Source organism: Tamandua tetradactyla, chromosome 15 (assembly GCF_023851605.1).
Source record: "Tamandua tetradactyla isolate mTamTet1 chromosome 15, mTamTet1.pri, whole genome shotgun sequence".
NCBI classification, from domain to species: Eukaryota; Metazoa; Chordata; class Mammalia; order Pilosa; family Myrmecophagidae; genus Tamandua; species Tamandua tetradactyla.
In genome coordinates, this window is record NC_135341.1 from 25,987,807 (window position 1) to 26,013,755 (window position 25,949).

Sequence of the window (25,949 nt, forward strand, 5' to 3'; positions counted from 1 at the left end):
GAGGGAGCAAGATTCTTATCTTACAGTGTTCTTCATACTTAACATAACTGTTTGGGGTAAACATTCTCTTCCTCCCAGACTGCTCTACATAACAATCGCCACAGTCTACCGCTGCCATCCCGAGGCCAGCAGCTTGCAACAAATTCTGTAGGTCTTGCTTTAAACTCCTGGCTTCTACATTTCCCCCTTTTTATTTTATAAGCCGAGGAAAACAAGAATCACCTTTTTAGGGTGACTATAAACAGAGGTGACCGCGCCTGGCTTAGGTTGCCCTTAGGCTCTGAAGGGTCTTACCCGTCATTGGCTACCAGTCAAGCTCTCTGACTTTGATTCACAAGAATCACATTGTTATAAGCAGAGGTGGCCAGCGCCTGTCTTAGGTTGCCCTTAGGCACTGAAGGGTCTTACCCGTCATTGGCTGCCAGTCAAGCTCTCTGACTTTGATTCAGGAGGGAGCCAACGAGTTTTTGCAAGAATCACCTTTTTCTTTGTTGTTAAACACAGCTGAGGAGGAAGCGAAGTATAAACAGCCCCAAACCTAAGATTTTTTAGCTCTTGGGTAAGTGATTGTGTAACATTACTTCCATAGGCTATATGTAGATTATTCTAATTTACATTCTAATACCCCTTTTTTGTAATTCTAGGATATCAGGACTTAAACTATCTGAAAGCCTTAAAAGATGCCTATTCCCTTTTCCCATTCTATTTCAAACAAACAATATGTTAAAAGAGGGTAATACAAAAACTGCTCTTATTCCTTTTACACTTTAAACTTTGTAAAAAATTTAAATTATACATTTGATCTCCAATATGAACCAATGTCATTTCTATATCATTTAGTCCATTATTAGTTTGCTCATCAATGAGATTGTCTATGCCACAGTTCACTGGTGTTTTTCTAACAATGCAGCATCTGTATAGTTTGTTGCAATGCGGTTCCAGCGACTGCAGCCACTGTGATGCTTCCAATGATTCCAATGACAGATGCAATAATGAATCCAATTAGTCTATTAGTCCTTTTTAGATATTCTTTTGCCAAATGGATCAGTATATGTGTTTCTGGAGAGGATAGCAAAGATCTTGACATCTGCACCGGCAGCCAAATACCTCTTCTCCTTGCTGCTATAATCGTCTCATTTTCCTGCAACATAAATGCTTGGGGACAAGTGAATAGAGAATAATTTTCACAATTAGAAGTTTGATTTCTTATATGCATATGAACTTTAACAAGTATATATGGATCTCTAATACATATTTGTATATAGTGCTTATGGCTGCTATTTAAAAAGAAGTTATAGTTACTAGAATTGGCTATAAAAATTGGTCTCAGTCCTAGAAAAATTTTCTGTCAATTTCTTTCACTAATGCTATATTTATCATCTCATGAATTTGGCACAAATTATCCTCCATGAATTAAACCCTGATTTAGCTTGCCTGTCCATATAGTCTCAGTTATCTTCAAGTTAGAGATGGGTGACCCCACAGGGGCTGCATCTCTTACAATTCCATAGGAATCATTAATTATGATAACTGCTCAATCCATATGACATAACTGTCATCTATTCCAACTTTCTTTCCCATCTAACAGGCAAGTATCCTTTGTATCCATAGATTTACGCATATAGGTCTTTCTAAAAATGGAATTAAATTTGACACCAGTTTTCTTTTTATTGGATCTAGAAATCTTAAACTTGTATTCAGATTATTTTGGTAAAGTTGAATTGGCCCATGTTAGGGCTCACAGATAATCCCAGTAAGTATAAATATGTCCCTGTCCTTCAGCAATCAAAATTGTATGTCCTATAGTATACATTACCCATTCAGTTATTTTTGTCCGGGTTGGCATGTCTGGGTTTTATTCTCTTCGAAGGAATCCAAACTGAAGTTCCGTCATCTGCAATGACAAGAGCAAATCCCCTACCCCACACCTTTACCATTCCTGGTTTCCATAAATTATCTTTAACATCTTTCCAATAGATTGGCTGCAGCTGCAGTTCTGTTTGGGATTTATCATTTTTCTTTTCCAAATTGCTAAAATGTTGTTCTGCTGGAGTCTGTGATGAATTATCATAAATGTTTAAAAAATTTAGAGTAAACAATGCCTTTGCTAATTGATCTTTAGGAGTACTTATTTTCATAACATCATCCTCCTGATCATCATCTCCCCCTTTTTGTTTTAAAAGCATAGACTTTAGCGTCTGGTTTGCTCGTTCAATAATTCCTTGCCCTGAGGGATTGTGTGGAATTCCTGTAATATGAGTAATATTAAAAGTAGTATAAAATTTATGAAATTATTTTCCTGTATAAACAGGACCATTGTCCGTTTTAATAGATTGAGGGCATCCCATAACAGCAAAAGCATTAAGTAAATGTGATTGAACATGGCAAAAACGATCTCCAGATTGTGCGGTAGCCCAGATGAAATGAGAACAAGTGTCTATGATAACATGTACATATTGCATTTTACTAAAATGTGAAATACGAGTAACATCCATTTGCTATAATTCATTTGCTTTTTGACCTCTAGGATTAATCCCTGATGCAAATGGAAGTGCATTTAAAGGCCCACAGGTTTGACAAGTCCTAACAATGTCCTGAGCTTGCTGTTTAAAAAAGATGGAAATTTCTTTCACAGCCCTTTGCTATTGATATGAGTCAATTTGTGAAATGTTGTGGGATTTTGCATTACCCCCATAAGAGTATCTGCTTGCTGATTTTGTAATGATAAAGGACCTGGAAGATTGGTTTGAGCTCTTTATATGCATGATAAAAAGGGGAGTAATTCAGCTTTCGACTAATGTTTGTGAATGTAAAAACATTCAGGACAATTCATTTCTTTTAAACAAAGAAGCTGTCTCAATGTGAGTAACTGTTTGGCAAACATATTCAGAATCAGAAACAATATTAAGATATTGTGGAAAACTTTGCAATACTTGAATTACAGCTGCTAATTCAGTACGCTGGGCTGAGGTATAAGGCATTTTCTAACTTGTTTTCCACTAGGGTGACATATGCAGGCTTCCCATTAATATTATCATCAGTAAAGACAGTAATAGCTAGCGGGGAAGCCAGAACTATTTTAGGCAAAATCCATTGCGTTCATTTTTAAAAATTGTAAAAGTTTTGACATAGCAAATGATTATTCATTTGTCCTTTAAAGTCACTTAATGCTATTTGCCAAGAGGTATTGAAAATATATAGACTTTGAACTTCTCCCTTTGTGAGATCACACACTATGCAATTAGGGATCATGACCTCTTAATTGATAATATCTTTGGTGACCTTTGACTATTAAAGAAATAATCTTTTGCAAATATGTATTTAAACATTTTTGTCAATTGTTTGGTAAAAAAAATCCATTTTAAAACACCGTCTTGTTAAAATGGGCCTGTGGGAGATTGCAAGGTAAAGAAAATAATAAAATCAACAGGCTTTTTTAGCTTTATTTGAACAAGCTGTCCTTTTTGAATGCATTGTTCAATTAATTGTAACTCTCATTCAGCTGCAGCTGTTAACTGCCTTTTGCTTAATAAATCAGAATCTCCTTGTAAAATATCAAACAAGTTTTGTAACATATAATTAGGAATCCCTAAAGTGGCAGGTAGCAAAAATGAAAGCAGAGTGTCAATAGTGACGTGTACCCATAGTAAATGACCAGATTTTTAAAATTGAATTCATTGGATTGATTAAAAAGGAATGCAAGAATGTGGATTCTTTATAATTGGTTGTGCATTTTTGCTAATTTTAAATTTATTTCATGCAGTTTTTATGATATTTTCTCACAATAGTGGCCAAATTCTGATTTGCTTACATGACCGGGCCCAGTTGGGTCCTCTGGGAACTGGCTACGGACCAAGAGGAGCTTCCTGGGACCTAGATATCTTTATTAAAGTACACCTCCTTCTGGGGGGATAGCCAGTCCTCCCAGCTAGAGTGTACATTTTAACTATTTCTTACCAAGGTCATGTGATAGCAATATCAGTTGCATGTAATGGCAACATCAGGTGAACAAAAAAGACTCCACAAGTATATTTTCTCCTTGCAGTCAACCCTCAAATCTGATCTGCTTCCAATATAAGCCATGGTTATCTTGGGATAAATTTAGTTTATACATATATAGTTTATATAAACACTGGACAAAGCATTAAAGTATTTTGGCTTAAAGGAATTTAGGTATTTAAATGATCTGAATATTATTTAGTCAGTAATAGATTCATTTATAGTAATAGTACTTAGATTAATAGATTAAGCCACCTGGTTTAGGGCAAGAAAAGAAGCACTTTTTGCCAGTATAATGATACCCAGGAGAAAATCAGTATTTTTTATACAGATAACAACATGATAAAAGTTAACATAAGTTATTTTGATAAAACAGACTCTTTGCTTTCTAACTAATTATTTAGAAAAAAATTTTTTTATATCTTTTCATTAGAACAGGCTAAAAGTCCAAGTAAACATTGTCATTTTAGACTCATTAAATCTTTCTTGATTTTAACCATAATTTCTATTTTTATAAACCCTCAGCACTTATTATATTAGTTTAGGCTTTGTCCTATATTTTTCTCGCTTAGTAACAGTTATTCATTTTAGGATAAAACTATTCTGTTTTCCTATTAATAAAAATACATCTTTCATATTTTTCATACTTAAATCATTACTTTGAACAAATATTTTACCACATATGTAATTACAATCAAAATTAAATTTGTTAGAATAATGTTAAATATTTAAAATACTTTAATGTTTCAAATATGCATTAACTATCAATATATAGTTTTTAACAAGAATTTTTAGTTTTAAAGTTCTTAAAATATATTTCTCTTTTCAAACATGAATAGGAGCTAAACTCACGGCCAGTTTCCAAATTACTGTTTATTGAGGATTTAAGTTAACAAAAGGAGATGGGGTTGCCGTTCCCATTCTGAGTCATAGGACTTTACCTGTAGTATTGGTATAAATCTCATAGAATAATCATTCAGACTAAACAAAGGTAACCTAACAGAATACCTTGAGTCAGAACTACAATCCCGAACTGCACACCCCGTTGGGGACCAACCTGCCACAGGAACCATCAATGAGCACTGACCCCCGTTTGGTATGGCACCTTTCTCACTGAATACTTTCTGACTCGGGTGTACATGAATCCCTATATAAAGGCAGCCCATCAAGAACAAGCCCAGAAACCAATCTTTCTTTATCCTGCTCTGCCAAAGGCACAGCAAAGAAGCAATTTTTAAAATCTATCATAATAAATCAGTTCTTAGAAATTACAACTGGTGTGGGCAAGCCAGGCTGCAATGACTCCATAGGCTGAACCACAGTATCAACTTTTATCAAATCAGTCAACATTCTCCATTTTCCTGACCTCTGTCCTGCAATAAATATTGGAGAATTCCAAGAACCACGAGACTCCTCTAAACATTCTGCTCCAAACTGTTCCCAAATCAACTGAGTCAGAGCCTCAAACCTCTCTACAGATAAGGGCCACTGCTCAACTCAAAAAGGCCCACCTGTAGTATTTGTAGTGGATGTCCCTGGAGCATCTCCTCACTTTATGCTTTAAGAGTTCCCTTATTAGATCCCTGTTCAGGTGCCAATTGCCGAGTCCGGCTCAAGCAACTGTCGAAACAGGGTAAGAAGTGGTAGTGGGAGATTGAGAAGAAACACAACTTAGAGTTTAAGACAAAGCATGAGCCAGGTACTTCATTGCCTGACTGAACACAATAACCAAATAGAAACAGGAATATTTTCCCCGTCTTATATTCACTGCAAAGCCTTCATAACGAATTTCCATTACTTAAGATTTAAAACATTATGGCCTTAAGGCTGAAACCAACAACAATGTTTTTGAATGAGATCAAATAAGCTTACTAATTCAGATGTTTTAACAGGCACCCCAGTAGCTTTAACACACACACATACTCCTCCAGCCGCCTATTATGATTACCCGTTACCCTGATGATCCAAGGAAAATGCTTACTTTACCAATATGACTCGAGTCCTCTTCTATCGGCTGGACACACGTGCCTCTAATGAGACTTTTCCTTGGTTCCTTAATATTGATTTGGAGTCTTCTTCTTCAAGCCCCACGTTTGGGCGCCAAATGTTGCTTTCTGTAGAAACAGAGCTCGAAGGATATTAAGGAGTGATGAGAAAGAAAGAAAGGAAGAAAGAAAGAAAGAAAGACACAGACAGGCTCAGGGGGTCTGAAGCTTGAGTTTACTTCAGATAGACTTCAGACAACTTTATTTTCAACCAGATCTTAGTTATATACTACAGGATGTCAATAGATATGCAGGCATTTCCTGAGGGAGCAAGATTCTTATCTCACAGTGTTCTTCATACTTAACATAACTGTTTGGGGTAAACATTCTCTTCCTCCCAGACTGCTCTACATAACAATCGCCACAGTCTACCGCTGCCATCCCGAGGCCAGCAGCTTGCAACAAATTCTGTAGGTCTTGCTTTAAACTCTTGGCTTCTACATTGGCCTTTCTTGAGTGAAGGTAAGAAAGTTGGTTTCTTGTTGGTGCCTTAATTGGACACTTTCATGGCTTTAGAACTATGAACTTACAACTTAATAAGTACTCCTTTTTAAAAGCCATTCTGTTTCTGGTATATCATATTCCAGCAGCTTGCAAACTAGAACTGCCACAACCTGGAATTCTTTATCCACTGGAAATATTCTTCAGAAATTCGGGCAAATTAAAGACATTTGCCAACAAATGCAAAATGAGAGAATTCATTTTCAGCAGAACAGCTCTACAAAAATATTAAAGTTCTTCAGGCTGACAAAAATATATATATATCATGGAAATTTGGATCTAAATGAAAGCATGAAGAATACCATTAATAGTAAATATGTGGGAAAAATCTAAAAGATTCTTTTTTCATTTCTTAATTTCTTTAGAAATATCTGATTATTTAAAGCAAAGTTAGTAACAATATAGTTTATACATGTAGGAGGAAAATGTATGACAATAACAGAAATGACAGGGAGACAGAATATACTTTTGTGAACTTCTAATCCATGGGGAGTTCTGATACTATGCAGTTATAGTGTGGTATATTAAAGATGCATATTTTGAACTCTAGTGCAACTAGTGAAAAAATAAAGAGATATATTATTCAACCCAAAAGGATATTGGAAAGGAGTGGAACTAAACCAAGGACAGATTTGACATTTTGAAAACAAATAAAAATAGTTCTAGTTTGCTAGCTGCTGAAATGCAATATACCAGATACAAAATGGTTTTTAAAAGAGGGAATTTTTTAAGTTGCAAGTTTATAGTTCTAAGACCATGAAAATGTTCAAGTTAAAGCAAGTCTTTAAAAATGTCCAAATTAAGGCACCAACAAGAGGTTACCTTCACTTAAGAAAGGCCTATGAACTTCAGGATGTCTCTCTCAACTGTAAAGGCACATGACGAACATGGCACCGTCTGCTAGCTTTCTATCCAGGCTTCTTGTTTCATGAAACTCTGCCAGGGGCATTTTCCCTCTTTGTCTCCAAAGGTCTCTGGCTGTGTGGGCACTCATGGTTCTCATGGCTCTGTCGTTTTCCCCAAAATGTTTCCTCTCTTAAGGGATTCCAGTACACGAATCAAGACCCACCTGGAATGGGGGGAGTCACATCTCCCTCTAATCAAAGGTTAATACCCACAGTTGGGTGTGCCATGTCTATGTGGAGATAATCTAATCAAGTTTCCAACCATTAGTGCTGAGTAGGGATTAAAAGAAACAGCTGGTTCCACAAGATGGATCAGGATTAAAACATGGCTTTCCTAGGGTACATAATCCTTTCAAACCAGCACATCGCACCCTCTGGACCCTAAAAAAGACATGTTTTTCCCATATACAAAATACATTCATTCCATAACAATATCAGAAAGCCTTAAACCATTTCAGTAACAATACAAATGCAATACAAAGTCAGAAACAATACAAAATCTTATCGAAGTCAACAGCTGCAGGCATGGTCTGTCCTAAGTCAGAATTCGCCTCTGGCTCTGGACCTGTAAAACTCAGAACAAGTTATTTGCTACCAACACACAAACGAGGAACAGTTATAGGGTATATATACCCATTTCCATAAGAAGAAATTGGAAGGAACACAGGGGTAATCGAACCCAACACTTGCGGAAACCTGCAGGGCAAACTCCATTAGACGTCAAAGTCTGAGAGTCATTTATCTTCGGGGCTTTAGAAAACAATAGTCCCACCCTTTCCAAGGGCCTATGCAGTGGCCCATCTCTCTCCATTTCATGGAATTTCCTTAAGCAGCCTAGGAAACTGATAACACTGGTAATTCTAACAAACGTGAAAAAGAAATAATGTCATTTTTATGCAATTATTTCAGATAATAAAGGTGCAGGAACATTTCCAACTCGCTTTCTAAAATTAGGCCAGCATAGTCCTGATACCAGAACCAGTCAAAGAAAACTACATCAAAAGAAACTAACATCAAGAGAAAACTACAAATCGATATTCCTATGAACATAGATACAAATATCCTTAACATCATGACCAGGAAATTCAGGGCTGGTCTTATATTTTAAAATTATTCAATAGAATAAGGGAAAAATCATCAGAATAAATGCAGAAAAATCATGTGACAAAAAATAATTGACCATTTATGATAAACACTCACATCAAACTAGTAATGGATCTTTACAAAAGACCTACAACCAAATCATACTTAATTGTGAAATACCATGTGCCTGTCCCTGAGATGGAGAACAAGACAAGGATAATCTACTTTGATCCTATCTATTCAGTATTGTATTAGATCCTAGCAAGTACAATAAGACAATGAAAAGATATTTAAAAGAAAAAATGGTTGTAAAGAAAGATGTATAAACATGATCATTTGGGCAGAAAATTCTAAGGAATCTACAGAAATCTATTAGAATAAGTAGGGTCACAGGATACAAAGCTGGTATAACAAAATCAATTCTATTTCTACACTAGGAATAAATTTTTGAAGTTTGAAATTTTAAAAATGCCAATTACAATAGCGTTAAAAATATGAAATACTCGTGGATATATTTAACAATAGACTTTTACATTGAAGATCACAAAACACTGCAACATTGCTGAGAGAAATTAGAGACCTACGTAAATGCAAAGATATACCATGTTCATGGATCAGAAGACTTATTAATTAAGACACCAGTACTCCCCAAATTGATCAATAAATTTGATCTAATCCCAAAATGCTTTTTTGCAGAAATTAACAAGCCAATTCTCAAATTTGTATAGAAATTCTAGGTTCTAGAATGGCCAAAACAATTTTGAAAAATAAAATTTACACCTCATGATTTCAAGACTTAGCTATAAAACTACAGTAAGCAAGACAGTGTGATATTAACATAGCTATCAATAAAAAATTTGGAAATAGATCCATATGCAAATAGTCAATGTTGATTTTCAACCAAGGTACCATAGCAATTCAATGGAGACAGCAAAGTCTGTTTTCAGGATCTGGAACTTCTGAGTGTCTAAAAAGAAATGAACCTCAACCCCTATTTCAAAACTGTCCCAGAATTTAATTTGAGAGAAATTATAAATGTATATAAAAACTTAGAGCTACTTAAAGTAAACAGAAAAGGACCTTTGTATCTTGAGTTGAAAATTTCTCCAACCATAAGAGAAAAAAAAATGATAAAATAGACTTCAACAAAACTGACAGTTTTGCTCATCAAAAAGACACTGTTGAGGAAATGATTAAGAAGACACAGATTGAGAGAAAATATTCCTAGTACATATACCTGACAAAAGATTTGCATTCAGAGTGTATCCTAGAACTCTATAGTAAAAGGAGAGGTAATTGTTTTTTCAAAAGGCAATGTTTTAGTTTCTAGCTAAAACAAATACCATATAATCAGTTAGCTTAACAAGAAGAATTTATTGGCTCATGGTTTAAGAGGCTAGAAAGAAGGCTTGCTTCCTCCCCAGGTTATTATTATTCTGGCTGGCAGGCAATCTTTGGGGTTCCTTTGCTTTTCCATCATATGGCAATGCACATAGTAGTATCTTCTTTTTCTTCACACTACAATATCTAATTTTGTTTGTTCACAGGCTTATATTAAGCATTAAGCTGTGTATTTGCTTTGAGTCTGTGGGTCTACATTTACATATACTCTGATCCATGTACATGAATAATAGCTGCTGACTCAAGATTAATCATATTGTAGTTTTTTAATTTCTGCAGCATAGAACTCAGATTTCACAGGTCTTTTAGGTCTTTTTGGATATTCCAGAGGGTATGTGTACTCTTCTTTTATTTTTTAATATTTTTGTTGATAAAACTTAGCATACAAACATTCCTAACATATAAACATCCCATAAATGGTATACAATCAGTGGCTCACAATATTATCACATAATTGTGCATTCATCACCATGATCATTTTTTAGAACATTTGCATCATTCCAGACAAAGAAATAAAAACCTTATACATACCATACCTCTTACCCCTCCCTCTCATTTTCCACTAGTATTTCCATCTACCTAATTTATTTTAACCTTTATCCCCCCATTATTTATTTATTTTTGTCCATACTTTTTACTCATCTGTCCATACCCTAGATAAAAGGAGCAGCAGACATTCACAATCACACAGTCACATTGTAAAAGCCATATCATTATATAGTCATCTTCAAGAATCAAGGCTACTGGAACATAGCTCTACAGTCTGAGGCACTTCCCTCTAGCCACTCTGATACACCATAAACTAAATAGAGATATCTGTATAATGTGTGAGAATAACCTCCAGGATAAATTCTTGACTCTGAAATTTCTCAGCCACTGACACTTTTTTTTTCCATTTCTCTCTTCCCCCTTTTGGTCAAGAAGGTTTTCTCAATCATTTGATGCCAGGTCCCAGCCCATCCCAAGGTTTCTGTCCCACTTTTGCCAGGAAAATTTACACCCCTGGGACTCATGTCCCACATTGTGGGGGAGGGCAGTGAGTTCACTTGACACGTTGGCTTAGGAAAAGAGACCACATCTGAGTAACAAAAGAGATTCTCAGGGAGTGATTCTCAGGCCTAATTTTAAGTATGCTTAGCCTATCCTTTGCAGGAATAAATTTCATAGGGACAAACCCTAAGATCAAGGGCTCTGCCTATTCATTTGGTTTTCCCCACTGCTTGCAGGAATATCAGAAATTCTCCAAATGGGGAAGTTGAATATTTACCCCTTTCTCCCCATTCCCCCAAGGGGACTTTACTGCACTCTTCTTGAGTTGAAGAACTTCATCATCCTTCATCTTCTAGTTGATAATACTCATTAGTCCCCAAGTATTCAGGATACATGGAAGACTCAAGAAGACTTCATTCTCAAAGCCATACATCCCCTTCACCATTGCTGACACTGGATGAATCCTGGATAGACTTTTGAACATGGAGTCAATCAAATCAGCCACACTTAATCCATTAGCCCAGTTAATATATTCCTTTACAAGGAATCTGTCTGGGGTGATTGGATTGCCTTCTATCATAGGCACTTTCAACCACCAACTTATGTACTTCCTTCCAACTTTCACTGTCATAATCCAGTCCCATTTCTGGATTCAGTTCCTAGAGAGAAACTCCTGCCATATTCACTCTACTTCTCACAGCCACACGTGAGCCAGCATGTTCTCCCAAAATCCATCCATGGCAGCTGCTGGGGAAAATACATTTTTCAGCCATAAGGTAATAGAAGCTAGCAGAATCCAGTTGCACCCACTTCTAATCACATGGTACTTGTACAGTCTACTTAGTTTCCAGGTAATGTACGTTAGAATATGCACTAGGTTGGAAACTGTAATTATTATATAATCAGGACCATACTTGACGATCTGAGGAACAATGGATTTGATGACATTAACATTCCTCTGAACTAGATTGAAGTGACACTCGCCCTCTTGCTGATGAACTCCTACAGTTACCACTACAGTCTTAGAATTAGCAGTCACAGAGTATTTTGGTTTGCTAAAGCTGATGAAATAAAATATACCAGAAATTGACTGGCTTTTAACAATGGGGATTTATTAGCTTACAAATTTACAGTTCTAGGCTGTGAAAATGTCTAACTCAAGGCATCAGTGGGACGCTGAAGACAGGCTACCAGCATCTAGGACACCTCTGTCATATAGGAAGGCACATGGCTGGCATCTTCTGGTCCTTCTCTCCCAGCTTTCAGCTTCTGGCTTTGATGGCTTCTTCTCTGAGTTTCTGTGGGTCCTCTCTTAGCTTCTCTGGGTTTTTTCTCCAGATCTTCTCTTAATTTCATCTCTTTTAAAGGATTCCGGTAAAAGGATTAAGACCTACATTGGTCCTCAGTTGAAGTAACCTAATCACAAGGTCCCACCTACAAAAGGTCTGTACCCACAGGAATGACTTAAAAGAACATGGCCTTTTCTCAGGTATCTAACAACCTCAAATCATGACACAGAATAATCTATTTGCCACAGTTTTAGGTGTCTGAAGAAATAAGCTTCAATGCTGCAGATCCATCATTTTTCCTTTGAGTTATCTTCCAAAACATCCACAAGGACAATTTTGTCAGCTAGAGAATGCTGATGGCACATGCCATACCAACTTGTGTAACAGTTACTACAGTGATTTATTGTTTGAGACTGTTGCCTCTTCTTCAACTGGTGCAACCAGTTTTTCCTTAAGAGTGACCATTGTATATAGGAGGAGAGGGCTCTCAAGACAACTCTATGAGTTCAGTGACAAAGACAATATCCACATAGTGGTGTCTTCCCCTTTCTCTTTTAAGTTCCATTGAAATCCTTGTATAAATCTTTTTGTGTACTTCCAGCTTCTGGCTGCTCCCTATGGCTTCTCTCTCCATCTGACTTCCACTCTGCTTGTAAAGGAAGGATTCCAGTAATTTGGATCAAAGCCCATCCTGATTCAGTTGGACCACACCTCAACTGAAGTAACATCTTCAAGAAATGTTATTTACAATGGATGCACACCCACCAGAATATAGATCTAGAGTCAAGAGCATGCCCAAATTGGGGTATGCAATTCAATCCACTACAGGCAATAATAATTGAACAAGCATTTCATAAAGATTATACAATTGGCCAAATCTATGAAAAACTGCTCTACAACATCAGCCATCAGGGAAATTCAGATTAAAACACAATGAGTTACCACTACTTCACTCATTAGAATGGCTAAAATAAAAAAGACTGAGAATTCTAAATATTAGTGAGATGTAAAGCAATTATCGTACATTGCTAGTGGGAATGAAAAATGGTACAACCACTTTAAAATACCTTGGAAGTTTTTCATAAAGTTAAATATATGAAATTTATTTAATATGTATCTATATGATCCAGCAATTCTACTTCTAAGTATACATCCAAGGAAATGAAAGCATGTGTACACAAAAAGACTTGTACAAGAATTTCACAACAACTATATTCATAAAAGCCAAAACGTTGAAATAGCCCAAATGTCCACCATCAGAAAAATGAATAATCAAATTGTGGTATATTCCCATAGTGGAATACTTTCAGCAAAACAATAACAAATCACAATACCTGCAACAACATTAATGACCCTCAAAAATATATATACTGAATGAAAGAAGCCACATACTATGACTCCATTTTTAAAAAGTAATAGAACAGACAAAACTAATCTATGGTGAAGTAATTTAGTGGTTAGTTCTAAGGGGTGTTGGGATTGATTGGGAAGAGGTACAAGGAATCTGTCTGGGGTGATTGGATTGCCTTCTATCTTAATGGGATGTGGTATACAGGTATATAAAATAGCCAAAATTCATCAAACTGTAGCCTTAAGATCTATGCATTTCATGATATGAAAGCACAAAAAGACCATATGGTTCACATTTATTGAGCACTTACAATATGACAGACACTATTATAAGTGCTTACATGTATTTAATAATTTAATCCTAATAATTCCTTGAGAGGCATTTTACAGATGAGAAAAGAGAGGCACAGAGAGGTTAAGTAACTGCAGAGGTAACCAGTAAATGTTTGCAGCTGAAATCCAAACTCATTCTGGCTCCAGAGCCCAAATGCTTCCGTTCCTGGGAGGAATGTATTTAAAAGGAGTTGCCAGTAAAGTTTACCTAGAAGAAGTTGCCAGATGGATTAAAAAGTGTAATATTATGATTATATAATGGAAAATAATTTCCATCTCAAAATTTTAAAAGTGAAGTAGTTCAAGGTGGCAAAATTAAGTCATAAGATGTGGCCATGTGATTGGGTTACAAACTGAAGAGGAAAGGAGTTTTTGAGGAAAGAAGATTTCTGGACTGTTTGGGTGTTGAATGGGATGGGATGTTAGAAGGTAAGAGGAATGAACCTGGTTCTAACATTTTTCAGGAATGTGTGTAGAGGCTGGTGTGGGTGTGTCCCTGGGGGTAGTAGGGCAACCAGGGAATGATTTGAAGATTGGTGAAGCTACATGAACCTGTCTATGAAATTGCTCAGGTCTCAAAGAAGCTAGGGTTCCCAGTCAGAAGGGAAACTCAATGCCACCAAGCCCTTTGCCCTCAAAATAGGGTTTTGTAGAAAAACAAATGAATTCCATTTGTGAGAGTTGAAGGGGAAGTAATAACATCAGAGAAAGCCAGTCTTCAAGTAAATTAAGGTGTGTATGACTCTTAGAAAAATATAGAGGTTGAAGTATTTTACAAGAGTACAGGATTTCGGAGGGCAAAATGAAAAGGTGACTTGGGGGTTAGCAAGAGAAAGATGGGGCTGCCACTTTACTTTACTCAATGCAGGTGGGAATTGGGAGGTAGCGATCCATTGCTAACCAGGTCTAGTGACTAAGATTCTACATGGAATTTTCCTTTTCTTGGTTCAGCCAAGAGTTGAGTCTGGCAACTTTGGCAGCTCCTCACTCCTCACCTCCCCTCTCCCTGTGTAAGGACTCTTCCTACAGAAGTATTTTGCTCTTCCTACAAAATTGTTTTTAATATAGTAGTAGTAGGTAATTGCTTCTCTTGACCTCAGATATAAAATTACAATTTTAATCTTTGTGTGCACTGCTTAATAAACACAATGTGTTGGTAATAGAGATGACAAGCTCCTTGTAAGTTGATTTTCTGTTGATTTGTGAAAAATAATTTTTAAAAGGCACAACAATACCCCATACTTTGTATACCATTGTGGAAGTATGAAAATAGGATGACATTCTAAAATTCTGGGATAAGCTGAACCTTAGAATAGCCATGTTATGTAATTGTGATTTCTTGTTTTGTTGTTTCCTTTTAGAAAGGCAGTCCTGGCTACAACTATGCACTGAGATTCAGGATCTTTCTATATGTGTAATGGCAAAATTAAATCCATTATTTTCATAATTATCTACAGCAATGGCAAAGAATAGGGCATGGGAAATCCAAAATTGCTGAGACATTGAAGAACTTGTTATTACATAATTTCAGTATATATGTGTTTACAGAATATACAGTCCTTTCAACAGTATAATGTCGCCAAGACATGAATCAGTAAAAACTAGATGTTCATGCTGTGAATTTCACTTTGAACATCACCTTTTGCAAGTCAAACCCTTTATTCAAAATTCCATGCTGAAAATAAATAGCATAAACTCTCTTATTAATCCAAACAATAAAATAAACAAAACTATAATTTCTCTATCAAACTGCTGTCTTTCTGACTCAGACTTCTTAAGGAGCTATTATTCTGAATATTGTAGGTATAGAATTCTTCCCTCCTAGAGTAGAGTTGCACATATAAAGTGATTAGAGATCAAGAAAAATGTCAGAAAAAGGGATTTTAAGAGTGATAACATCACCAATATTTTATAATGAGCAACTCTGTTTCAAATAATCTATCTATCAATAGCACAGAGTTCTATTGTTTTCCAAAATTTTGGGAAATTTATCACAGCATTTATATGAATAATAAGTTATTTGTTAAGCCTTTGAATTGGAACCTTTATAAATATCAGCTAAACCAAAAATAATTTAGATTTCCTCCAGCCAAAGTGGATTTGTGAAAGTTATTCCCATCTTTTCAGGGTCTGCCCTATCTATACTCCCAGAAGATGGATTCGTAAAATGTCATTAGTTCCCAGACATTTGTTGAGCTTGTTAAATTATTATAAAATGCAAGATTAAATTTATGTATGTATACATGTACACATGTGTTCATATATTCATACACTCATATGCATACCACTGCTTTTTGTATACTTTCCATGAAGCCCAAGTTCAGGCAGAGGGAATAAAAGCAACATGACCCCAATGGATAAGAAAGGTGTGTAGGAATTAAGGTCCTGATTTCCTAGGACTTAGAGTTTTCTGAAGGAAGTAGACATCATTTCGTACAAAGCTAATGGCATCTCCAGATACAGGTCATCTGGAGAGTTCATCTGTATTAGTTAGGGTTCTCTAGAGAAACAGAATCAACAGGGAACACTTGCAAATATAAAATTTATGAAAGTGTCTCACGTGACCGTAGGAATGAAAAGTCCAAAATCCACAGGGCAGGCTGCGAAGCCGATGACTCCAATGGATGACCTGGATGAACTCCACAGGAGAGGCTCACCAGCCAAAGCAGGAATGGAACCTGTCTCCTCTGAGTCCTCCTTAAAAGGCTTCCCATGATTGCATTTAGCATCACTAATTGCAGAAGACACTCCCCTTTGGCTGATTACAAATGGAATCAGCTGTGGATGTAGCTGACGTGATCATGACCTAATCCTATGAAATGTCCTGATTGCAACAGACAGGCCAGCGCTTACCCAATCAGATGAACAGGTACCACAACTTGGCCAAGTTGACACCTGTCCCTAACCATGACATCATCTAAACAGGGAATACAGGTATGGGGCCCTGAGAAGAAACACCCAGCAGTTTCACATGCCTCCATTAACCTAGTAAACTCTTAATCATTTTTCAAAACTAAGCTCAGATATGACCTCTAAGCCTTTCCTAGATGTGAGGAGACTTAAGTCAAAGGAAATAAAGCAATTTTTTTAAAAAGCAATTAACTCCAGAAATACATTTAAGTTAATAATATAAAGATTAAAAAAACAAACCAAAAAAAAAAGGTAATCATAGAGTACCATTTGGCTCTGCTGTGTATAGTATTTATTTACTCAAAATGAAGAAATGTGAATTTTAAGGGAAAAAGAAAGAAAGATTGAGAGGTAATTTTCTGGGGAAGACAGAAGGGGAGAAATAGGGAGTCTATGTGAGCTAAAGGTCTTACATAATGGGAAGCCAGGAGATAGTCTAAAATTGATGAATCGAAAGTTAGTATTTAAAAATAGAGGGACAAGAAAGTGGAAAGAGTTGACAGTGAGACTAGTGAGGAAAGGAGGTTTTGTAAAAACTTTTGGAACCATTTAACTTAACATTTGCATGCAGTCAATACCTTTGATAAAGAAGCCTTTCCATAGCTTCCCCACCCTCCCACCTTGATCCCCACTTTGTGCTAACCATATTTAATACATGCCACATGTCTGCCTCCCTTCCAAGAGAGGAAGGACTGTCTTATTCATTTCTGTATTTCTAGAGCCAATTTTGGGTATCTTAACACCTGATCAGAGCTTAACACCTGTGGAAAGAGTGGACGAATGGGATTTCTAGTGTGATGAATCAGTTGAATGGTTGGATTCTGGGGATGATGTTAAGAATAGAAACCTCACTATAACAACAAGAAAAACAACAATAATAATGATAATATAGTAATGGTGCTGATAATTATTATTGGAATAGCTGAAAACGCAAGACCTCCAACCCCTATAATGTGGATTTCAAAAGCCGTGCTGTTTCACGCTTAAGCATCCCTACTGGATTTGTCCCTTCCATTCTTCTTTCTATGCCACCCTTCTAGAGAGACCCTCACTTTCATGCTTAAATGACTGACAGGAACTGACCTAGTCTTTCTGTGCCTTGGTCTGTCTCTACTTTGTTCCAACCTTCCCTCTACCACCCCTTTTTACAACCCCAAAGCATTCTTCCCTGCATCATAGTCTGAAATTTCTGCTTTTTGTCATTGTGGTTCACTTTCAAGAGCCGTAGTTATACTTTACCCTCTCAAATCCAAAGACTGCTGCCTGACCCTCCAGCTCCTCCAGAACCTGGCCTCACTCTCCTAGCCCACTTGCTATTCCTGTACAACATTAACTGTCCCTTTTGGTCAAGCCAATCTCATTATTTTATTATACTCACTCCTACTTCCTGCCTTTGCTTATACCAGAACCTTTCCTTCCAAAATACCAGAGCATCCATCCCCATAGCCTGAGAAAGTAGTTTTTACTGTTGAGACATCAACAGAGAATAATTTTCATGTATTTGATCAAGAATTTACTGTTAATTCTTTTACTTTTCTACTGTGGAAACAACTTTAGATTCTCCTCCATATTAAAACAAATATTCCTGAATAGCAAAGGTTTGCCTTTTTTTAAAAAAAAAAAAAAAAGGCATTACCATTTCCTCTGTGGAATGAGTATAGCTTTCAGTTTTGATAGAGTGATAAAATGGACCTTAGGTAAACTGCTTCTAAACAATTAATGGGAGAACCTGATGTTTTAAAAGAAGCACAGACAATTTTAAATATTACTTTTCTCTTAATTTCAAAATTTCTTATTTCCTGCTTTTGTCCTGCAGTCTTAAATGCCTTAATTTCTTGCTAAATGATTATTTTCTCTTTCTTTAACTCATTTAGGCCATTTAGAGAATTTATTTGATGAAGTATTGAGAGCTCTAATTGTTTAATGTCTGAGATTAGTCCCTGCAAGGCTACTTTAAAAACTGGCAAATACCAGGCATAATCACAGATTCTTTAGAAGATTTTGTTCTGTACAATAGATTAATTGATTATAAGTAGGTAGCACTGATCAAAATTTAAACCAAACTTTTAATTTCATCCATACTTTTATGACAAAATAAGTGGCTAATTATGATCAAATTAGTCCCCTAGAAGGAACAATTTAGAACTTATCCCTGATTTTCAAGATTTAAGTAGTCTAACATATCTGCAATTAGCTTCCCACAGCATGCTGCCTGCAGGTCTACTGTTATTTCTCCAAAGTTTGTAGTCAGATGACCAATATATAGTTTAGATTATATGATTTCCTTGGAAGAATCAAGGCAATTTTTAAGAAAATTCCATTCAAAATGGAGATAAATTTCCCTAAAGGAGAAAATTGGTTTGGGGCTCCTTAATCCAGATAATTGCCTCAACTCTCTGGACTTCTACATATAGATGCCTTGTTCATTTATGTTATTATGGAAGATACTTACTCTTTTTCTTTTTTTTTTTTTCATGGTGTTCTAGTTTGCTAGCTGCTGGAATGCAATTTACCAGGGATGGAATGGCTTTTTAAAAGGGGAATTTAATAAATTGCTAGTTTACGTTCTCAGGCCGAGAAAATGTCCCAATTAAAATAAGTCTATAGAAATGTCCAATCAAAGGCATTCAGGGAAACATATCTTGGTTCAAGAAGGCCGATGAAGTTCAGGGTTTCTCTCTCAAGTGAGAAGGCACATGGTGAACACAGTCGCGGTTCCTTTCACAGCTGGAAGGGCACATGGCAAACACGGCATCATCTGCTAACTTTCTCTCCTGCTTCCTGTTTCATGAAGCTCCCTGGGAGGCGTTTTCCTTCTTCTTCAAAGCACTGGCTCATGGACTCTCTGCTTCGTGGTGCTGCAGCATTCTCTGCTCTCTCTGAATCTCTCTCATTCTCCAAAATGTTTCCTCTTTTATAGGACTTCAGAAACTAATCAAGACCCACCCAAATGCGTAGAGACACTCCTCTACCTAATCCAGTTTAACAACCACTCTTGATTAAATCACATCTCCAGGAGATGGCCTAATTGCATTTTCAAACATACAATGCTGAATAGGGATTAGAAGAAGCAGCTGCCTTTACAAAATGAGGTTAGGATTAATACATGGCTTTTCTAGGGTACATACATCATTTCAAACCAGCACAGATGGGCAGGCACTGGAAATTGAACCCAGGTCTCTGGCATGGCAGATGCAAACTCTGCCACTGAACCACCGTTGCCCACCCGAAATTTACTCTTTGCTTCTCTCTATTTAGTGGTGCAATCTGTGCATTGACATGGTAGCGTTCACAAGTGAAATATTCAAGGGAGCAGTTTTCCAGTCATTGGATGGAATTATTGTCTCAGCTAATTGTAAACTACGGAAGATCTTTACCTTAAAATCAAAGCCTCAAGACACTGCTGAAAAAGATGGTATGTTCAAGTTTCTATCAAGATTTTTTAATTTTCTGATGTGTTTTTAATATTAGCCATTCCTTTAGATAGTATGAGGGCTTGCTAGCAATTTGATTTTATGTCTGTTAAAGTTATTCATAATCATATCGATTGCTTTATGCTGGATCACATGTTTATTTTTACTGGAGCTGAGCTTTACAGAATGTACTAAATGTTCTTTTTGTGTTTGTTCTTCCTTTTTGTTTATGGTAGCATGTGCTATCCGAATTAGTCAGGGTTCTTAGTTGCGAGCAATAGAATCCTCTGTAGGTGGTTGAAACAAAAAAAAGAATGTGTTTAATAAAATTAAGCAATTCATATACCTCAAGGAGATCCAGAAAGGCAGGATTGGAGGATATAGCCAAGAACAAACCCAACCCTCACCAAAGGACTGCTCCAGGTCTGCCCCCACCCCCACACTCCTAAAAGCTACTGCCACTGGGCAGAGGCTCCATAAATCACACCACAATGTTAGATTCTAGGTTCCAGAATTTCTACTATGTTTGCCCCTGGAAGCTGGATGTCTTTCCTGCTACCCCCTGCCAGAAGTAGATTCCTTCTTGTTTCTCTCTAGTGAACAAAGTCTGACATGGCTGTGGAGCCCAAGTCACATGATATAAGGGAGACTGGGGAAATAAATGTCTGACCCCTGACTAGAGAAGCAAGACTCATAGTTTGGGAAATTCACCAAAAAAATATGGAGCATCTAAAAAGCTCTACAAATGTCCAGTATGCTATTTTATTACTCTGTATACATTTTATGAAGTCGTTTTGGAGATATCATAGTAATTTTCTAGTGATAATATTAGAATAAGAAAGAATAAATATTCTTCATTATTTCTAGATTGACTAGAAATAGATACATTAATTATTCATGATATAACAAATATGTTGTACAGGTAAGCCAACCATTTAGAATCCATAGGGCTGCACAAATTCCCCTGCTAAGATGATTTTAAACAACTACAAATATCAAGAGAATATTAATGCTTCATTTTGATTTTTATGTTTTTTTTATTTTTTTAGAGAAATTGTAGGCTTATAGAAAAATCATATAAAAAATACAGCATTCCCTTATCCTCCCTGCCCCCTCACTATTAATTCTTTCCATTAGTACGGTATTGTTGTTACAGTTGATGAAAATATTTTATGATTGTAGTATTAACTATAGTCGATAGTTTACATTAGGGTGTATTATTTTCCCAATATTTCACCCTATTATTAAAACCTTACATTAGTTTGGTACATTGTTTATAATTCATGAGAGAATATCTTTATAATTGTACTATTAACTATAGTCCATAACTTATAATAGGGTTCACTTGTGTTGTGCAGTCCTATGTTTATCTTTCAATTTTTATACTAACAACATACGATCTAAAATTTCTCCTTTTAGCTATATTCACATATGTAATTCAATGCTATTAATTACACTCACAAAGTTGTGCTACCATCACTACCATTCATTTCCAAAATTTTATAATCAATCCATATAGAAATTTTGTACAAATTAAGCATTAACACCCCATTCCCTACCCCCAACCAGCCCCTGGTAACCTACATTCTAGATTCTAACTCTATGAATTTGCTTATTCTACTTATTTCATATCATTGAGATCATGCAATATTTGTCCTTTTATGCCTGGCTTATTTTGCTCAACATAATGTCTTCAAGGATCATGCATGTTGTTGCATGAACCAGAACTTCATTCCTTTTTAATGTTGAATAATATTCCATTGTATGCGTGCACCACATTTTGTTTATCCATTCATTGGATGATGACCACTTAGGGTTGATTCCATCTTTTGGCAATTGTGAATAATAAGAATTATAATTATGCGACTATGAACCTCAATGTGTAAATATTTGTTTGAGACCCTGCTTTCAGTTCTTCTGGGTATGTATCTAGTAAAAGGACTGCCAGGTCTTATGGTAATTCTATATTTAGTTTTCTGAGGAACTACCAAACTGTCTTCTACAGTAACTACACTGTTTTACATTCCCACCAATGAGTGAGTGTTCCTATTTCTCCACATCTTCTCTAACATTGTAACTTTCTGTTTTTTAATAGAAGCCATTCTCTTGGATGTAAAATGGTATCTTGTATTTTTTATTTGCATTTCCCTAATAGATAATGATGTTGAGTATGTTTTCATGTGCATTGTAAGCCATTTGTTATATCCTCTTAGGAGGAATTTCTATTCAGGTCTTTTTTGTTGTTGTTCAGTTATGTTCTGGATATTAAACCATTATCAGGTATGTGGTTTCCAAATATTTCCTCTCATTGAATAGGTTGTCTTTTCACTTTTGTGATAAAAGTCATTTGATACTCAAATTTTTTTTACTTTGATGAGGTCCCATTTATCTGTTTTTTTCTTGTGTAGCTTGTGCTTTGGGTATAAAGTATAAGAAAGCATTGCCTAACAGAAGTTCCTAAAGAGGCATCTGTACATTTTCTTCTGGGAGCTTTGAAGTCCTGGTTCTTATATGTAGGTCTTTGATCTATTCTGAGTTAATTTTTTCAGATAAAGGTCCTTCTTTATTGTTTTGTGTGTGGATATCCAGTTTTCCCCAGCACCATTGGTTGAAGACACTATTCTTTTCCCAATTGAATGGGTTTGGCAGCCTTGTCAAAAATCATTTCTGATTTTTAGCTGTGATGGTCTATTTCTAAATTCTCAATTCTATTCCATTGACCTATATGTCTGTTCTTGTGTCAGTACCATGTTGTTTTGACCACTGTAGCTTTGTAATAAGCTTTAAAGTCAGAAAGTGTGAGTCAGCCAACAAAATCAATTTTTCTAGAAGCTCAGGAAGCAGGGCTACACATAAGATGGCAGAGGTAATTTCTTTGAAGGGTCAATCTAGATTTTAGACTTGTGCTCAGTCTGGATAAATGTCTGAGAAATCCTTGTGTGGCTCACTTTATGGAACAGGACACTGTGCCTATAAATTTAATTTGATAATAAAGTGAAGATAATAATTGTTTCTTCTTTAAACAAAGTACTATTATTATAATCCCAATGAAAGTATAACATATAAACCAAGTACATCTTGGGGAAATTGGCTTGGTATTGTAGATCCTAAAGACATAGGTTAATGTTCCCATGATTATGTGCCAACTTTGTGGTTTTTATGAATTCTGAACATCTCTGAGCTCTTCTTCTTCATCAATTACTATAAGATTGACAAAATATATCAAATAGAAAAGTGTATTGAAAAGGAAGAGGCAGGCAAAATGGTGGCTTACTGAGGTGTAATTTAGTTCTGCAGGGCGCTATTAAGTAGCTAGGGACTGTGTGAAACAGCTGTTGGGGGGACTTCAGTGACCAAACACATATCATATACGAGTCTGGAATGGGTGAAACACACAGAACTATAAGTTTACCAAGCCATGGAGACCAGCAAGGCAGGCCGACTCCTCAAGGGAAAAAGAAACAGACTTCTAGGCACAAAGATATTAACTCAACCAAGCATCAATTGCAGAATTAATTAAAAAATTTGGACTGCTGAAAAAAAGGCACCAAAAACAGATAAATCTGGAGTAAGTACTAAAGGAACTGGGAGTTTTCACCTAGGCAAAGAGGGATCAGGGTTGAAAGAAAAGAAAAAGAAAAAGAGAAAAAAACTGAGGATTTTTTAGTTGGACGAGTATAAAATACTGGAAAAGGACTGGGACCCCAAAAAAGGGAGCATATGGAGCCTGGGTACACACACAGCAGTGTACCAGTTCCAGCTCTTGATTGACATACCCAGGGAGCTGCAGTATAGCTCTGAAAGGGTTTTTTTCTTTTTTTGTTTTTACTTCTTTACAGCTTATTAGATAGAACTGTGAGCATTCTCAGGCTTCAGCACTTCCTCAGGCAAGTGAATTAGGGAATGTCTGAGAGACATAGTGACTAGTCAGGTGAATGGGGGTAATCCCTTAAAGCGTGCATCTTCTCCTTCAGGGAATTCAGGCCCAGGGTCTGGAAAATAGGAGCAACCAAAGCCCAACTCGTAGTTTATTCTCTGTCTCAACCACACCACTGACAGGAAAAATCTGCTGAGAATTAAAGGCACTCTGTCACTTCACGCTGATGGGAAGCTGTGAGCTGACAAGCACCACATGCTGGACAGGATAGGAAAAGCACAAAGTCTAAAGGTTTCATAGGAAAGTTTGACAACCTGCTGTGTCTCACCCTCAGGGCAACTTGATAATGGCTGTACCCTTCTCCTGAGACATGAGCCTGTCTTCGGGGAAAATCTCACTGGGCTCAGTTATATCTGAGGAAACCATTCTCAAAAAACAGTTTCATGAGGGGCGGGCCGCGGTGGCTCAGCGGGCAAAGTGCTTGCCTGCTATGCCGGAGGACCTCGGTTCGATTCCCGGCCCCAGCCCATGTAACAAATACGGAGAAACAGAATACAATAAAACAAGAAAATGTTTAAAGATGTTTCCCTTTCTTCCTTCCTTCCTTCCTTCTATCCTTCCTTCCTTCTCTCTGTCTTTCCTTTAAAAAAAAAAAAAAAAAAAAAAAAAAACAGTTTCATGAGGAAGGGTAGAAAACAGAAAAACAAGAGTCAGAAAATTCTGATCAGTTAAGCAGAAGCTATGCTAGAGTTCCAGAATAAGTTGAACTGAATGCCAAGGAACTGATGGAGAGCAAAGCCAAACAAACAAAACCCTTGGTAAAACAGTGAAAACAACCTTCAAAATAAACTAATTAAGGAAATTGCATGCCTAGACACCAGAAAAAAATAACAAGTCATACTAGGAAAATCAAAGATCTGGCCCAGTTAAAGGAACAAACCAACATTTCAAATGAAATGCAAGAGGTGAAACAGCTAATTAAGGATGTTCAAACAGACATGCAAAATCACATCAAAAATCAAATTTAGTTGAGGGAAGATTCAGAAAATGAAATGAAGGATATAAATAAGACATTAGACGAACCATAAAGAAGAACTCCAAAGTTTGAAAAAACAAGTGGCAGAACTTATGGGAATGAAAGATTCAGTAGAAGAGATGAAAAAAAATCGATGAAGAACAACCACAGCACATTTGAAGAGGGGGAAGAAAGAATTAATGAACTAGAGCACAGGACATCTGAAATCCTACACACAAAAGAACAGATAGGGAAAAGAATGGAAAAATATGAGCAGGATCTCAGGGAATTGAATGATAACATGAAGCACATCAATATGTGTGTTATGAGTGTCCCAGAAGGAGAAGAGAAGGGAAAAGGGGTAGAAAGACTAATGGAGGAAGTAATCACTGAAAAATTTCCATCTCATATGAAAGACATAAAATGATAGATTCAAGAAGCACAGCATACCCCAAACAGAATAGATCCAAATAGACCTACTCCCAGACACTTACTAATCAGATTGTCAAATGTCAAAAACAAAGAGAAAATTCTGAAAGCACTAAGAAAAAAAGCAATCTGTCATATACAAGGGAAGCTCAATAAGTCTGTGTGCAGATTTCTCAGCAAAAACCATGGAGGCAAGAAGACAGGGGTATGATATATTTAAGATTCTGAAAGAGAAAAACTGCCAACCAAGAATTCTATACTCAGCATAACTGTCCTTCAAAAAAAAGGGGAAGTTTAAAATATTTTCAGACAGTCACTGAGAGTTTGTGACTAAGAGACTGGCCCTACAAGAAATACTAAAGGAAGCACTATAGGCAGATAGGAAAAGACAAGAGAGAGAGGTCTGGAG

At 36.4% G+C, this 25,949-nt stretch overlaps 1 protein-coding gene across 11 annotated transcripts in view; it reads left to right on the forward strand.

Moving 5' to 3' along the window:
* CFAP20DC (CFAP20 domain containing) overlaps window positions 1-25,949 on the forward strand; it is a 301,331-nt gene that overhangs the window by 145,847 nt on the left and 129,535 nt on the right. For all 11 annotated transcript variants that reach the window (XR_013162683.1, XM_077128821.1, XM_077128819.1 and 8 more), the window contains one exon: window positions 20,065-20,221. Coding sequence is in view for 10 of the 11 variants with exons in the window: in XM_077128821.1 (XP_076984936.1) it covers window positions 20,065-20,221 (157 nt within the window). In the remaining variant the exon portion in view is untranslated. The remainder of the gene's footprint in view (window positions 1-20,064; window positions 20,222-25,949) is intronic.